This window comes from Ceratotherium simum, chromosome 40 (genome assembly GCF_057802395.1).
Source record: "Ceratotherium simum simum isolate JZ-2026a chromosome 40, ASM5780239v1, whole genome shotgun sequence".
Lineage (NCBI taxonomy): Eukaryota > Metazoa > Chordata > Mammalia > Perissodactyla > Rhinocerotidae > Ceratotherium > Ceratotherium simum.
In genome coordinates this window covers 5,876,753-5,892,064 of record NC_141939.1, presented here as the reverse complement: position 1 = coordinate 5,892,064, position 15,312 = coordinate 5,876,753, and the positions used below count along the sequence as shown (strand labels likewise).

The 15,312-nt window shown below is 34.2% G+C and overlaps 1 protein-coding gene and 1 pseudogene across 4 annotated transcripts in view; both read left to right on the top strand.

The window, feature by feature from the left end:
* TSGA10 (testis specific 10) overlaps positions 1 to 14,051 on the top strand; it is a 124,793-nt gene extending 110,742 nt beyond the window's left edge. For 3 of the 4 annotated variants that reach the window (XM_087426203.1, XM_087426201.1, XM_014791654.2), the window contains 4 exons: positions 6,721 to 6,923; positions 8,498 to 8,602; positions 8,982 to 9,131; positions 13,394 to 14,051. In XM_087426203.1, coding sequence (XP_087282329.1) covers positions 6,721 to 6,923; positions 8,498 to 8,602; positions 8,982 to 9,131; positions 13,394 to 13,418 — 483 coding nt within the window. In that variant the 3' untranslated portion in view covers positions 13,419 to 14,051. Of the gene's footprint in view, positions 1 to 6,720; positions 6,924 to 8,497; positions 8,603 to 8,981; positions 9,136 to 13,393 lie in introns of those variants that run through there. The other variant, XM_087426202.1, reaches the window with a different exon arrangement.
* On the top strand, positions 289 to 595 carry LOC106802745 (large ribosomal subunit protein eL37-like; annotated as a pseudogene).
* Positions 14,052 to 15,312: the final 1,261 nt, after the last annotated feature.

Below are 15,312 nucleotides of genomic sequence, written 5' to 3'. Positions count from 1 at the left end.
TTCTACTTTCCACCACTTCTTTTTTGCTGGGCAATAAAGATTTTTAGATTTTTATTTATATGTAAAACAACATGGTGAATATTTTGTTCCATGGAACTTTTACCACATTTTGCATTATATCCTTAAGATGTATTCCTAGAGGTGGAAATTTTGGCATATACAGCCAAAGAGCTTTCAAAAAGAGATGTCCCGCAGTTAGGGGGAACCTAGTGGTGCTCCCCTCGGCAGAAGATTCTGAGCACAATATAGCAGAAGTGCCTTCTCTTTGGTCTTGGCTGCAGAAGCAAGATGATGAAGGGAACGTCGTCATTCAGAAAGCATCACAATAAGACCCGTGTGTTGTGCTAAGGCCTACCACTTTCAGAAGTCGACCTGTGGCGAATGTGGCTACGCTGCCAAGTGGAAGAGAAAGTGTAACTGGAGTGCCAAGGCTAAAAGACGAGAGGCCACTGGGACTGGTTCAATGAGGCACCTGAAAATTGTATACCACAGGTTCAGGCGTGAATTCTGTGAAAGAACAACACCTAAACCCAAGAAGGCAGCTGTTGCAGCATTCAGTTCATTTTAAGAATTTCAACAATGAGTTGTGCAATAAATGTTCTTTTTTTTTTTTTTTTAAAGGAAAATAGTAACTTCAGGATAACAAGAAGCAAAACGATAGACTGCCTAGAAGTTTAGCAGAGAACCATGGAAAGTGACAGCTAAGAAGGGCCCTCCTGGGATCAGAGCAAGCCTCAAAGATTTGTTTCAAAACTGCTCCTTCAAAGGGGCCCAAATTTAGTTGGATCAGACTGTGAAGCAATTTATACTCCGGGCCATTGTCAAAACCAGTAGAGCAGTCAGCTATCAATTAATGGAGGCTAATGTTGGATGTGATACCCATAGGGACAGACCAGCTAGAAACTTAACCGGGAGATCAGGGACAGGGGCAGGCAAAGAGAGCCTGGCTAGATCCACTGTCATTCCAGGGAGAGAGTTTAGAGTGACTGTGCATGTGCCGGTGGGAAAGGAGTCAGGGTGACTACACATATCTTGAGGAGCAACATGTGAGGCTATACACTGCAAGGGAAATAAACTTCATGGAAACTGTCTAGACAAATAAAGAAACAAACAACAACCACAACAAGCTCTGCGGTGGGGAGGATCAGAATTCAGAATTGCTACAATATATCATCTAAAATGTCCAGTTTTCAACAACAACAAAAAATTTGACCTTCAAAGAAACAGGAAAGTGTGACCCATCAACAGGTAAATATAGCAAGCAAAAGAAAGTGCCTTTGGGAACAGTTTGTAATTTCTGTTTCCTTATTATTATTCTCTGTTTGATGAGACAGTCACGTGTTGGGGTACACGTGATTTCCTTTAGTTCTTTGAACAGATTTAAAATGGCTGCTTCGAATTCTTTGTGTGCTAAGTCTGACTATATGCTTGCTCTTTTCTATCAAGTTCTTTAAAAGATATTTTAATTAAAAAGCAATAATTGTAACAATATATTGTTGGACCTGTGACATATATATATGTGACATGTAAAATACTAAGAACATTAAAGGGGAGGGATAGAGCTATATAGGAATAACATTTCTGTATTTATCCAGAAATAAATAGTTCAACAATAATAGTTGGAAACTTCAATACCCCACTCTTAATAATGAAGAAAGCAACTAGTCAGAACAACAAGGAAACAGAAGACTCCAACAAAACTAAAAAACCAGACTTAATAGAAATCTATAAAACACTCTACCAAACAACAATAGAATATAGTCTTTTCTCAATTGCACATGAAAGATCCTTCAGGATAGACATATGTTAGGCCATAAAACAAGCCTCAACATGTTTAAAAGGATTCAAATCATACCAAATATGTTCTGCCCCAAGAATGAAATTGTTAGGGATCAATAAAAGAAGGAAATTTGGGAAATTCACAAATATATGGAAATTGAGCAACACACTCTCAAATACCAGTGGATCAGGGAAGAAATCACAAAAGAAAAAGAAAATACTATGAGATTAATGAAAATGAAAACACAATGTGCCAAAACTTATAAGATCCAATTAAATCAATACTTACAGGGAAATTTATAAGCTGTAAATGCCTACATTAAAAAAAGAAGAAAGACTTCAAATCACTAACCTAACCTTCCACTTAAGACCCTGGAAAAAGAAGAGCAAACTAAACCTAAAGTAAGAGGAATGAAAAAAATAAAAAACATTAGACCAGAAATTTAATGGAATCAAGGTGAGAAAACAATAGAGAATATCAAAGAAATCAAAAGCTTGTTCTTTTACAATATCAACAAAATTGACAAAACTTTAGCTAGGGTGACCTAGAGGAAGAGAGAGAGAGATCAAATTACTAAAACCAAGAGTGAAATTACAGAAAATAAAAGGATTATAAGGGAATATTATGAACAACTAAATGCCAAAAATTAGATAACTTGGGTGAAATCAATAAATTCCCAGAGAGACACAAAGTACTGAAACTGACTTAAGCAAAAATAGAAAATCTGAATCTATCCATAATAAGTAAAGAGATTGAATTAGTAATTTTAAAACTTTCGTAAAGAGAAATTGAGGCCCAGATGGCTCCAGTTGTGAATTCTCCAAATGTTTAAAGATGAATTGGTACAAAATTTTCACGAACTCTTCCAAAAATAGAAGAGGACAGAACACTTCCGATGCACTGTATGAAGCCAGTGTTACCCTGATGCCAAAACCAGACAAAGACGTCATAAGAAAAGAAAATGGCAGATCAGTATCTCTTATGAATTTAGATGAAAAATTCTCAAGAAAATAATAGAAAACTGAATTCAACAACATATAAAACAAATTTTTATGCCATGATCAAGTGGATTTATCCCAGGAATACAAGATTGGTTTAATACCCAAAAATCAATTAGTGAAATACATCATATCAATAGAATAAAGAACAAAAACCAATGATCATCTCAACAGATGCAGAAAAAGCATTTCAAAAAATCTAATACCATTTCATGATAAAAAACACTTCAGGAATAGAAGGGAACTTAGTCCGATAAAGAGCATCTACGAAAAACCCACAGCTAACACCATACTTAAGGGTGAAAGATTGAATGCTTTTCCTCTTTCTTGTCAGTAACAAGACAAGAATGCCCTCCTCACCTCTTTTTTCAACATTGTACTGGAGGTTCTAGCCTGGGCAATTAGGAAAGAAAAAGAAATAAAACGCATCCAGACTGGTAAAGAAGTAAAACTATCTCTATTCACAGATTAATGATCTTGGATATAGAAAATCCTCAGGAACCTACTAAAAAAATGATTAAAACTAATAAATGAGTTTATCAAAGTTGCAGAATACAAGATCAATATACAATAATCAATTATATTTCGATACATTAGCAATGAACAATCCAGAAATGAAAATAAGAAAACAATTCCATAAAATAGAATTGCACCAAAAAGTATAGCATCAAGAAAGGATAAAACACTTAGGAATAAATTTAACAAAAGAAGTGCAAAACTTGTACTTTTCAAAACTATAAAACATTGTCAAAGAAATTAAAGAAGACCTAAATAAATGGAAAGACATCCCATATTCATGAATTAGAAGACTTAATATTGTTAAAATGGTAATACTACCCCCAAATTGATCTACCAGTTCAATACAGTGCTAGTCAGAATCCCAGCTCACTTGTTTGTAGAAATTCACAAGATGATATAAAGTTAATATGGAAGTGCAAGTGACCCAGAATAGCCAAAACAATCTTGAAAAAGAGCAAAGTGGGAGGACTAACACTTCCAGTTTCAAAACTGGCTACAAAACTGCAGTAATCAAGACAGGGTAGTACTAGCGTAAGGAAAGACATATAGGTCAATGGAACAGAATTGAGAATCCAGAAATAGACTCTTAGATTTGTGGCCAAATGATTTTCAAAAAATTGGTACCAATACAATTTAATGGGTAAATAATAGTCTTTTCAACAAATGGTGCTGAGACAACTGAACATCTTCATGGAAAAGAATGAAGTTCAATTCCTATCACATACCATATGCAAAAATTGACTTATAATGGATTGTAGGTCTGTATGTAAGAGCTAAAATTATAAAACTATTAAGAAGAAAACATAAAAGCAAATCTTTGTGACCTTGGATTAGATAATACTTTCTAATACACATCAAAAGCACAAGCAACAAAAGAAAAATAGATTAAAAGGACTTCATCAAAATAAAAAACTTCGGGCCGGCCCAGTGGCATAGCAGTTAAGTTTGCGCGTTCCGCTTCAGTGGCCCGGGGTTTGCAGGTTTGGATCCTGGGCATGGACCGATGCACCGCTTGTCAAGCCATGCTGTGGCCGCGTCCCATATAAAGTAGAGGAAGATGGGCACAGATATTAGTCCAGGGCCAATCTTCATCAGCAAAAAAAAGAGGAGGATTGGCATCGGATGTTAGCTCAGGGCTAATCTTCCTCACAAAAAAATAAATAAATAAATAACTTCGTGCTGCAAATGATAGATAGCATCAATAAAATAAAAAGACAATGCACAGAATGGGAAAAAACATTTGCATATCATAAATCTGATAAGAGATGTGTATCCAGAATATATAAAGAACTCTTACAACTTAATAATAACATAACTGAAAAAAAATGGGCAAAGGATCTCAATAGACATTTCTCTATAGAAAATACATAAATGGCCAATAAGCACATGAAAAGATGCTCAGCATCATTAACAATCAGAGAAATGCAAATAACAAGTATGCCATTTAACAACCACTAGGATGGCTATAATTAAAAAAAAAACACAACAACAAGTATTGGCAAAGATGTAGAGATTTGGAACCCTCATACATTGCTGGTGGGAATGTAAAATAGTGAGGTCACTTTGGAAAACATTTTGGCAGTTCCTCAAAATGTTAAAAATAGGATTACCATAAAGCCCAGAAATTCCACTCCTGCGTGTCAAAAAGAAATGAAAACGTAGGTCCATGTGGACACTTGTACACAAATGTTCTTAGCATTATTTGTAATAGCCAGAAGATGTAAATAGTTCAGATGTTCCTACATCTCTGCATCTATTTGTCAATAAAAGTAATGAAGTACTGATACCTGCTAAAATGTGGATGACTCCCGAAAACATTATGCTAAGTGAAGGAAGTCAGTCACAAAGGACCACACACACATTGTATGATTTCATTTTTTATATGAAATGTCCAGAATAAGGCAGATCATAGTGACAGAAAGTAGATTAGGGATTGCCTATGGCTGGTGCTGGGGCAGGGGTGGGGGGTGCAGGGAATGACTACTAGTGGGTACTGGGTTTCATTTTGGGATGATGAAAAAGTTCTAACACTAGATTGTAAGATTGTGGTATGATCGCACAACTCTGTTAATATACTAAAAACCATTGAATTGTACACTTTAAATGGGTGAGTTGTATGACATGTGAATTATACTCCAAAAGAGCTATTACAAAAAACATCACTATATGCTCCATTTTATTTTCCTGCCAGCAGAGTATATGATTGCCATTGCCCATTTTAATGTTAACACACATTAAGAAATTTGCCAATTTGATAAACTAGAACAGTGGTCCAACTGAAAGAGATTTTGCTGGAGACATTTTTGATTGTCATGACCAGAGTAGGGGGATGCTACTGGCTTGTAGTGAATAGGGGCCAGGGATGCTGATAAACCTCCTATAATGCATAGGGCAGCTCCCTACACCAAATAATTATCCAACTGGAAAAGTCAGTAGTGCCAAGGTTAAGAAACCCTTGACTACAAATAGCATCTTGTTTTAATTTATATTTCTTTGATTATTAGTAAGGGCAAATCTCTTCCATACGTTTACTAATTAGTTGTATTTTATAAATTTTCTGTTTGTATCATTAGTTTATATTTCTTGTCAACTTACATGAGTTCCTTATGTTAGTAAGATATTAATTCTTTATTTACTGAGTTTATTTTCTTCTAGTTGTTTCCTTGAAAATTTTGGTTAAGTTTATATTAACTATTAATATGTCTCTTTTTTATATAGTCAAACATCATTTTATAATTGAATGTAGTCTAGAAAATTCTTCGCTTACCTACCTATCCCTCCCCAAATAATTTCACTGTTATTTAATTGTCTTTTCTTAGAGTTTTATCTTTTCACATTTAACTTTTTAAATGCATATATAATTTATTATAATGTGTATTATGAGATAAGGAGTAATTTTTTTCTAAACGGTAATGTCTGGTTTTCCTCTTTTTAAAGAAACATTTGGCTTACAGAGTATATTCTAGGCTCAAGATAATCTTCAAAAGATGAAGCTTTCTGCAGGTTTATGCAAGAAAGGGAATGTGCAATTACTCCTTATCTTCCTTAACTATGGGGTACAATGACATTCCATAAGGTAATTAGGTGTTTGTAAGTCACCTAACTCAGGTCAAAGCAGTAGTCATGGATATCACCATGTCAGTCTTGCAGAAGTACATAAAGAAATATCAAAGCTGGAAATGGAAATGTTTTGCAGTTTGGAATTAGTAAGTCTTTACTTAAATTATTGAATTTTCTGGTATGATCAGAGAGTTGGGGAAAGTGTGTGTGTGTGTGTATTTGGTGAGAAGGACACAATTTCTAATCAAGAAGTTAAAAGGGGTTGTCAGTTTATAACATAGAAAAATTTTATGGATCTCTGATAATATATCAGTTAAGTGAATGAATGGGAGTAAGTATAGATATCTTCCTATTATTGTGCAGATGGAGAATGAGTTAGATTCTGCTCGTTCTGAAATAGAACTCCTCAGGAGTCAGATGACAAATGAGAGAATCTCCATGCAGAATCTAGAAGCTTTGCTGATGGCTAATCGAGACAAAGAATATCAGTCTCAGATAGCGCTTCAAGAAAAAGAATCTGAAATTCAGCTTCTTAAAGAACACCTTTGTTTGGCAGAAAATAAAATGTGAGTTGGTTAACAATATAATAACATAGAGTCATATTTAAATTTTTGGTAGTTTATAGCTTAGTAGAATTTTAACGCCAGAATTTAGATGATTTAGCGCCCATAATTTGCCATTAAACTGAGCACCAGAAATATTGTAACTTGCTTAAGATTTAGTACTTATTTCTCTTATGTGTTTATCTAAATTTAAGTTTAACCATCTCTGTTCATTGTTTCCAACAGAGCTTTGGGTATAATAGAACGTCTGATCTAAAATATTGCCTTTAAGAAATATTATAACCAGATTAGAAAAAAAATTAGGCACTTCTGATACCAGAAGAATTTTTAATTTATGGACCCAACTGGTATTGCTACCTAGTCATTCCATTTGTCACGTAGTATTTCCTTATGTACCTAAAAGTGTCTACTGCAAGAACTCCTGTGTTCACAGAATACTAAGACTTCCCCCAGAGCACTGATTTTGGCTTTTTTTTTTTAAGAATCCCTAGCACCATTAGCACCTTATTACAAGACCCGTGGCTGGAGGGTTGAGTGGAAATGCCTATCTGGATAGTGAATATTTTATTATTAAACTTGGTCACATTTCACAAAAACTGATGGGGACCCTTAGCCTCTGTTCTTATCTGTCCCATCTGTATCACTTTTTCATCCAACCTCTACTCTGCCCTCCCATCTGAGCATGGGACCTGAAGCAGGATAGGAGTCATAGTCTCAGGAATCAGCCGCTCCTAGGAGCCCCTGACTAAGCAAAGGCTGCAAAGCCAGGGCCAGTTTCCTTCAGAATCTATTTTCAGGTGGTGGCATCTGTGACTGAGTCATTCTTTTCAGTCACTGCACCTGAGCTTTTGTGATGCCTTCAGCCGGTTCTGCAGGATCACTTTCTCAAGCTGGAAGGTGGAAATCTGCCTTAGTGAAGTGTGCCAAAACTCCCACCTTTAAGGGGTACGTTTTGTTTTAGACTGGCTGAGTACTGTGACTTAGAACTGGTAAGTATGATAAACTTTTGTGCTCTTAGTCTCCCAAGTTTAGACTTCAACAGTCACTACTGCAGTCCTGAAAGTAGCAAAGAGGGTAGAATGTTCTGTACAAGCTGCATTCATCTCTGTCATCTTCCTTACGATAGTGTGCCTTATCGCAGGGTGTCTGGGGCCATAGCCCTAAGGAAGATCCTGTTAAATTGAAGAGATTTTATGTTTTTAACAGTGTGTATATTAAATTTCATTATTAGTATATATAAAGCATTTGGTTGATTTTATATATATATATATAAAACAGATCATATTAATCATGGTACTAATGATTTCCAGTGTGTTATTTGGTCATACTACTACTTTGCATATAATACCTCAAAATACTTTTATAAAAATGATTTGGAGTAAATAGACAATATAACCCCATCTAAACATAGGTAAACTAAGATAGGGAAGGTTAGATGTGCTAATATATCTATCCATAAAATTCACAATTTGACTTAGATCTAGCTGAGAAATTGTTGCCAACGTGGTTTAATGTATTCTAGGAGTCCTAGCCATATTTTAAGTTTAATCACCTGTCACTCATATTCTTTTACACAGGGCCATCCAGAGTAGAGACGTGGCCCAGTTCAGGAATGTCGTAACGCAATTGGAAGCTGATTTAGACATTACCAAAAGACAACTAGGAACGGAGCGCTTTGAAAGGTACATTGGTCTCTATGCAATATTCAGCCTGGAAAGCATTGTTTCTTAGATGACAACAGATTTTGCTTATTTCATGATGGTTAGATTTCTTTTATAATTTTTATTTATTTATTTATTTTTCCCCAAAGCCCCAGTAAATAGTTGTATGTTATAGTTGCACATCCTTCTAGTTGCTGTATGTGGGACACGGCCTCAGCATGGCCAGAGAAGCGGTGCGTCGGTGCGCGCCCGGGATCTGAACCGGGGCTGCCAGCAGCGGAGCGCGCGCACTTAACCGCTAAGCCACGTGGATTTTAAAGTATGAAATGAACTACAGTTTTATGACAGTATTAATAATGTCACTGGATATAAGATTAAAAACCTCACTATTTTGCTTTAGGGAGAGGGCTGTGCAAGAACTTCGCCGCCAGAATTACTCAAGTAATGCTTATCATTTGAGCTCTACAATAAAGCCAAATACAAAATGTCATTCACCGGAACGTGCTCACCATCGATCTCCTGACCGAGGCCTAGATCGATCATTAGAAGAGTAAGTGGTTTAAGGATCAATTCTTTGGGGACCCTGTAGCAATATATACAGTGAATATTTGGGGGGAGTAAGGAAACTCAGTAACTTAATAGTGCTATTTAAATATGATTCCATGATTACATATGTTGACATAAAAATATTTTGATAATTAGTTTTATATAAATATGCTAAAGTGAAAGATCTCTATTTTATCTAATGTTTATATAAATTATATTTTAAAAATCTGATTTTCTTTTTATTTCTACAGCAAATTTTTTTCATATACTTGAACAAAATATTGGTTATTATAGCACCATACAATACACATACTCTAGGACAGTATTAAGCTAATTTTTCAGAAGAAATTATTTTAGATATTCCTATATATCACAAATTTGGTAAAAAACATTTTCATTTGGAAACAATTTCAAACTTACGAGAAGTTACAAAAATAAAAATAATACAAAGAACATCTGTATACATTTTACCCATGCTCACTATTGTTAAAATTTTACCCCATTTGCTTTTTATGTACTTATAACACAGCACGTGTGCTGTCTCGTGCACTCACACTCTTGCACATGCTCTCTCTCTCACTATACACACACACACACACACACACACACACACTCTATTAAAAAATAACCAATACCTCCAGTTCCAAACCATCCTCACAGGTTTTTTCCTTGCCTTCTTTTATTCTGTATTTGTATGTCATTTCTTCTACAGTGAGAACCCTGGCTCAACAACACATTTACACAACAGCATCAGCATAGTTACTCATTTGCTCAATCCCAGAATGCATCTAAAATAGTTTCAAAATTTCTTCGCAAATATCACAAAAATAAACAGACCAACTTAAAAAAAGGTCAAGATCTGTTTGCAATTCTTCCTTCCTATCCCTTTATACTATCTTGCCCAAGTCTCGAGGGCATATAGTCAAATACTGTGTTCATAAATTACTTGGATTAATTGCTTTTTTTTCCTTTCAATGTGGTTATGGTGTACATTTGAAATAACATTAAATTCATTTGTTACAATATGCTTTTTTCAATTTTTCCCTTCCTAGCTTTTTCCTTGATTTAATTTTATTTTTGAATATGTAGATTAATATGCTTTCAAAAGTCAAAACTCTGCAGAAAAGTAATACTCAGAGAAGTGTCACTCTTTCCTGTATGCCTACCATCCCATATCTCCATCTCTTCATCCTTTCCTTTATGGTTTTATGGTAATAATATTCAGATATATTTTTTTCTTCTTTTTCCTTTCTTACGCAAATGGTAGCATATCATATATGCTTTTTTGCGCTTTGCTTTTCTCACTTAATATCTTCTGGAAATCACTCCATATTGGTTCACAGAGATCCTCCTCATTCCTTTTTATAGCTGCATAGTAGTCCACTGTGTGGATATACCACAATTGTTCAACCAACCTCCTATACTTGGACATTTAGGTAGTTTCCAACAATTTGCAATTATAAATGGCGCTGTAATGTAATCTTGTGCAAATGTATTTTTGTACTGTTGTAGGTGCATCTTCAGGATAAATTCCTAGAAGTGGGATTTCTGGGTCAAGGGATAAATGTATGTGTAGTTTTGTTAGTTAGTGCCAAATTCCCCTCCATAGGGTTGTGCCATTTTGCACTCCCACGAGCTATGTGTGAGAGTGCCTGTTTCCATACAGCCTCACTAGTAGAGTGTATGTACTGTCAAGCTCTTGAATTTTTGCCAATATAGTGGGTGAGAAATGGTATTTCAATGTAGTTTTAATTTGCATTTCTCTTATTATGAGTGAAGTTGACTATCTTTTCATATGTTTAAGGGATTTTTTATATCTATTTTTTCTGAATTATCTATTCATTTCTTTTACCCATTTTTCTAATGGATTTTTCATCTTTTTGTTGAAAAATTTTTTATAATTTTGGGAGATTATCCTCTTATCAGTGATATATGTTGCAAATATTTTCTCCCATTTTGTCATTTTTCTTTTGATTTTATTTATACTATCTTTTCATATAAAAGTTTTTATTTTTACATAGTCAAATTTTTAAATATCTTTCTTTTATGCATCTGGATTTCTATTTATGGTTAGAAAAATCTTTACGTATGCCAAGGTAATAGAGGAATTCACTGATATTTTCTTTTAGTACTTGTATAATTTTACTTTTTACCTTTAGATTTCTGATCCATTTTGGAGTTTATTTTGTATATGGTATGAAAAATGGATCTAATTTTATCTTTTTCCAAATGACTATCCAGTTGTGCCAAGATCATTTGTTAAAAAGACTTTATCCCAGTGATTCAGGTCTCTTTCTGGACTTTCTCTTTTATTCCACTTGGCCTATTTCTGTGTCAGTCTCACAGTATTTTAATTACAGAGGCTTTGTAATATTTTTAGTTTTGTAGGGCTAGTCCAATGGTCTGCTGGTAAAACTAGCTTTCCAAAGAAGGGGAGGAAGGCGAGGGAGAAGCCCTGATTTATGGCACTTGTCCATTTCTAAGATGTAAATATTCCCACTGTGGCCAGTTTTGTGGCCAGTTTCAGGCTACCAGTGGTTTAACCACCAGCTCACAGAATTCCTGGGTATTTACAATCAGCTGTGATCCAGCTCCAGCATATCAATGGGCTACCGCCCCCAAGAGCTCTTCCTTTTAAGTATTTACGTATATTTTCTTGTGAGTTTGTTTTTCCATATGAACTTTAAGGTCAACTTGTCTAGCTCCATTAAAAAAAAGCCCATGGAATTTTTATTAGAATCACATTAAATTTATAAAATAACTAGGGGAGAATTGACATCTTGATGATATTGAGACATCCTAAACCAGAAGATATGTCTTTCCATTTGTTTAAATTTGCTTTCTTTCTTTCAGGAATGGCTTGTAGTTTTCTTTACATAAGTTTTGAACATTCCTTGTTAAGTTTATTCCTTAATAGTTTATCTTTTTTTTTGCTATTATAAATGCGGCTTTCCCCATTCGTTATATCTTCAAAAAATGCTACTTTTGTGTGTGAATTTTCTATCATGTTACCTTGCTAAATTCTTTTATTGTTTCATTAAGTTTTGTCATTGATTCTTTTTTAATTTTTTGTTTATTGCAGTAACATTGGTTTATGACATTGTAAAAATTTCAGGTGTACATCATTGTACTTCTATTTCTGCATAGATTACATCATGTTCACCACCAAAATACTAATTACAACCCATCACCACACACATGTACCGAATTATCCCTTTCACCCTCCTCCCTCCCCCCTTCCCCTCTGGTAACCACCAATCCAATCTCTGTCCCTATGTGTTTGTTTATTGTTGTTTATTGTTGTGTCATTGATTCTTTAGGGGTTTCCCGGGTATACTATCATGTCATCTGCAAAAATAGATTATTTTATTTCTCCTTTTCCTATTTTTATCTCTTGAATTGTGTTCTCTAGTTAATTGTATTAGCTAATGTCTTCAGAATAATGATAAATAGTAGTGGAGAAAGTGGGCATCCTTGGTTTGATTCTGACCTTTAGTGGGAATGCCTGTAGGATTTGCCTGTTAAGTAGGATGCTGGCTTTAGGATTGAGGTGTATATGTTTTATGATATTAAGGAAATATCCACCCATTCCTGTTTACTCGAGATTTTTTGTTAGGAATGTGTATTTAATTTTGTCTGGGACTTCTTCAGTATCTATGGAGATATAGTTTCTCTTTAGAACTATTACTATGTGAATTACAGGGGCTGGCTGGGTGGTGTAGTGGTTAAGTTTGGCGCACTCCCCTTCAGCGGCCTGGGTCTGCAGGTTCGGATCCCAGGTGCAGACCTACATCACTCATCAAACCATGCTGTGGCAGCATCCCACATACACAATAGAGGAAAACGGGCACAGATGTTAGCTCAGGGCCGCTCTTCTCAAGGGAAAAGATGAAGATTAGCAACAGGTGTTAGCTCAGAGTCAATCTTTCTCACCAAAAAAAAATGTAAATTACATAAATAGATTTTCAAATATTGAACCATCTTTGAATTTCTGGTATAAACCCTACTTGGTTATTTTTTTAATGTTCACTAATATTTTATTTATTTTATAATTCATTCCTTTTTATTGTTGAGTATTATTCCATGATATGGATGTATCACAGTTTGTGAAAACTGAGTGAAAAATATATATTGTATCTGTTTCCTTCACAGAAGCTGGGGAAAAAAATCTTGTATTGCCAAAGTGATGTTAGGATACATTTTTTATACATGGTGAAATTATTGAGTTAAAAATATTAATCTGCATAATTTTTTCCTCTCTCATAGGAATCTTTGCTATAGAGATTTCTGACACGTGAAAAGATTCTTCACATCCTTGGGAAAGGTCAAAGTTACAAACTGATTTTTTTTTTTTTTGCTATATGATTGCATTTATCTTTTGAATGCTTGACGATGTTAAATGTATTTATTAACTTTGTGCCTCTGAATCTCTGTTCTTATATGCCATATCGCAGTGATCTGAGATGACTTATAGAAACAAAAATGCGTATGGCTTTTTCTATCCATACAGTAATAGTGAGTGTAAAATCTGCTTACTTCACTATTGGACACTGTTATGTTAACTATCCGGAGTAAATAAAGAATCTTATAAAAAGAGGGAAAAGTGTTTTTACAAAACTGATTTCCTTTCCTTTCTTGATATCTCAAATAATTGGTTGGTTAAATTTTTTCTTTTTGATTTATACTTTCATGGCTGGAGAAGTTGTGCCAAAATAGACACAGTTTACTGATACTGGCCTAGGACCCAATATAACATTTTGGAACCAACCTGACATAAATTCCAGGCCGTAATCTGACTTCAAAGCAGAAGATAGTAGGAGTATGTCAAGGTTTTTAAATCCATAGTATTGTATCACTAATTAACATACATTTTCTACAATTGTGTCTACCCCTACTATTTTTAGAAAGGTAGGTGATGCTCTATCTGTCAAGAATGTATGATTTTTAAAAATCTGTATTTTTAATAAGTTTTCTTTAAAACATTAAAGTACTGTAATCAACTTAATTGCCATTTTATTTATTTATTTTTTTGCCTGTGACAGCTGTCTGTAATGTAGAGTAACAAGTTCAGTGATGTTTCCTTATTTCCCCTAAAATCTCCTAAATCTCTTACCTTTTTTGTCCATAGGCTTTGATTTAATGTTGATATTAGAGCCTGAACACTACTGTATTTTACTGATATAAGCTATTTGTATTCTTGCCATTTTAATTAAAAAAAAGTCCTGTCATTAATAGTATTCAGATGACGTAGACAGTTTCTCATTTTATATAGTCACTATTCAGTATGACTACAGTAATGTAAGATAGTGCCCTGATTTACATCTTGTTTAATCATTAGCACTCTGATATTTTACTATAAATTCACGCTATATATTCACTTTAGTTTGATTTTTAAAAACTTTGAGGTTTCTGTATCTAGTTCAAGAAAGTCATTACAGATTGGTTTTAAAATTCAATAACTTAAAATAAGATGACCTTTTACAAACATTTTAGAGAATAATATACAAAAAATTGTTCTTGCTGATATTAAAAATTATACCGATAAATATGCAAAATTAACCTTTACCAAGTGTTGCAATGACCTAAGCACTAGGTCATCACAACATTAATTTTAGTCTATCCACCTCCTAGAAGAGCTGACAAGGAGCTGTGTGTCACCTCTCATATGCACATAACATATATTTTATGTGGAGGACAGTATGTGGGGAGAGGGAGAGAAGCATGAGAGAAATAGGAATAACATATGTAAGAAAATATTTCTATACTTGGTTAAAAGTATACTGTACTTGTGCCATTAATTACAGAATATTTAAAAGTGAACTTATATGGTAAGTGTAAAGGGGCCAACATTATCCAAATGTAGGGTAACCTCAACTGTAGTCTATGTTAAAACCCAAAGAAAAGATTTTTTTCTTATGGTAATATTTAAGAACATTTATTGTTTTAAATGAGATTCCGATCGCTTAATGTAAATATATAATAGCCTATTGATGTGGTAGAGACTGCCTAATGCAGTAAAATACACAATACAAAAATTATACCAAACATATTCTTTCTTTGATGACAAAGAAATATCCTGAAAAAGAGCTCTCAGCTTTGAAATGTCATTTTTTTTTTAATACTTTGAAGATTTTATTTATTTATTTATTTATTTTTCCCCCAAAGCCCCAGTAGATAGTTGTATG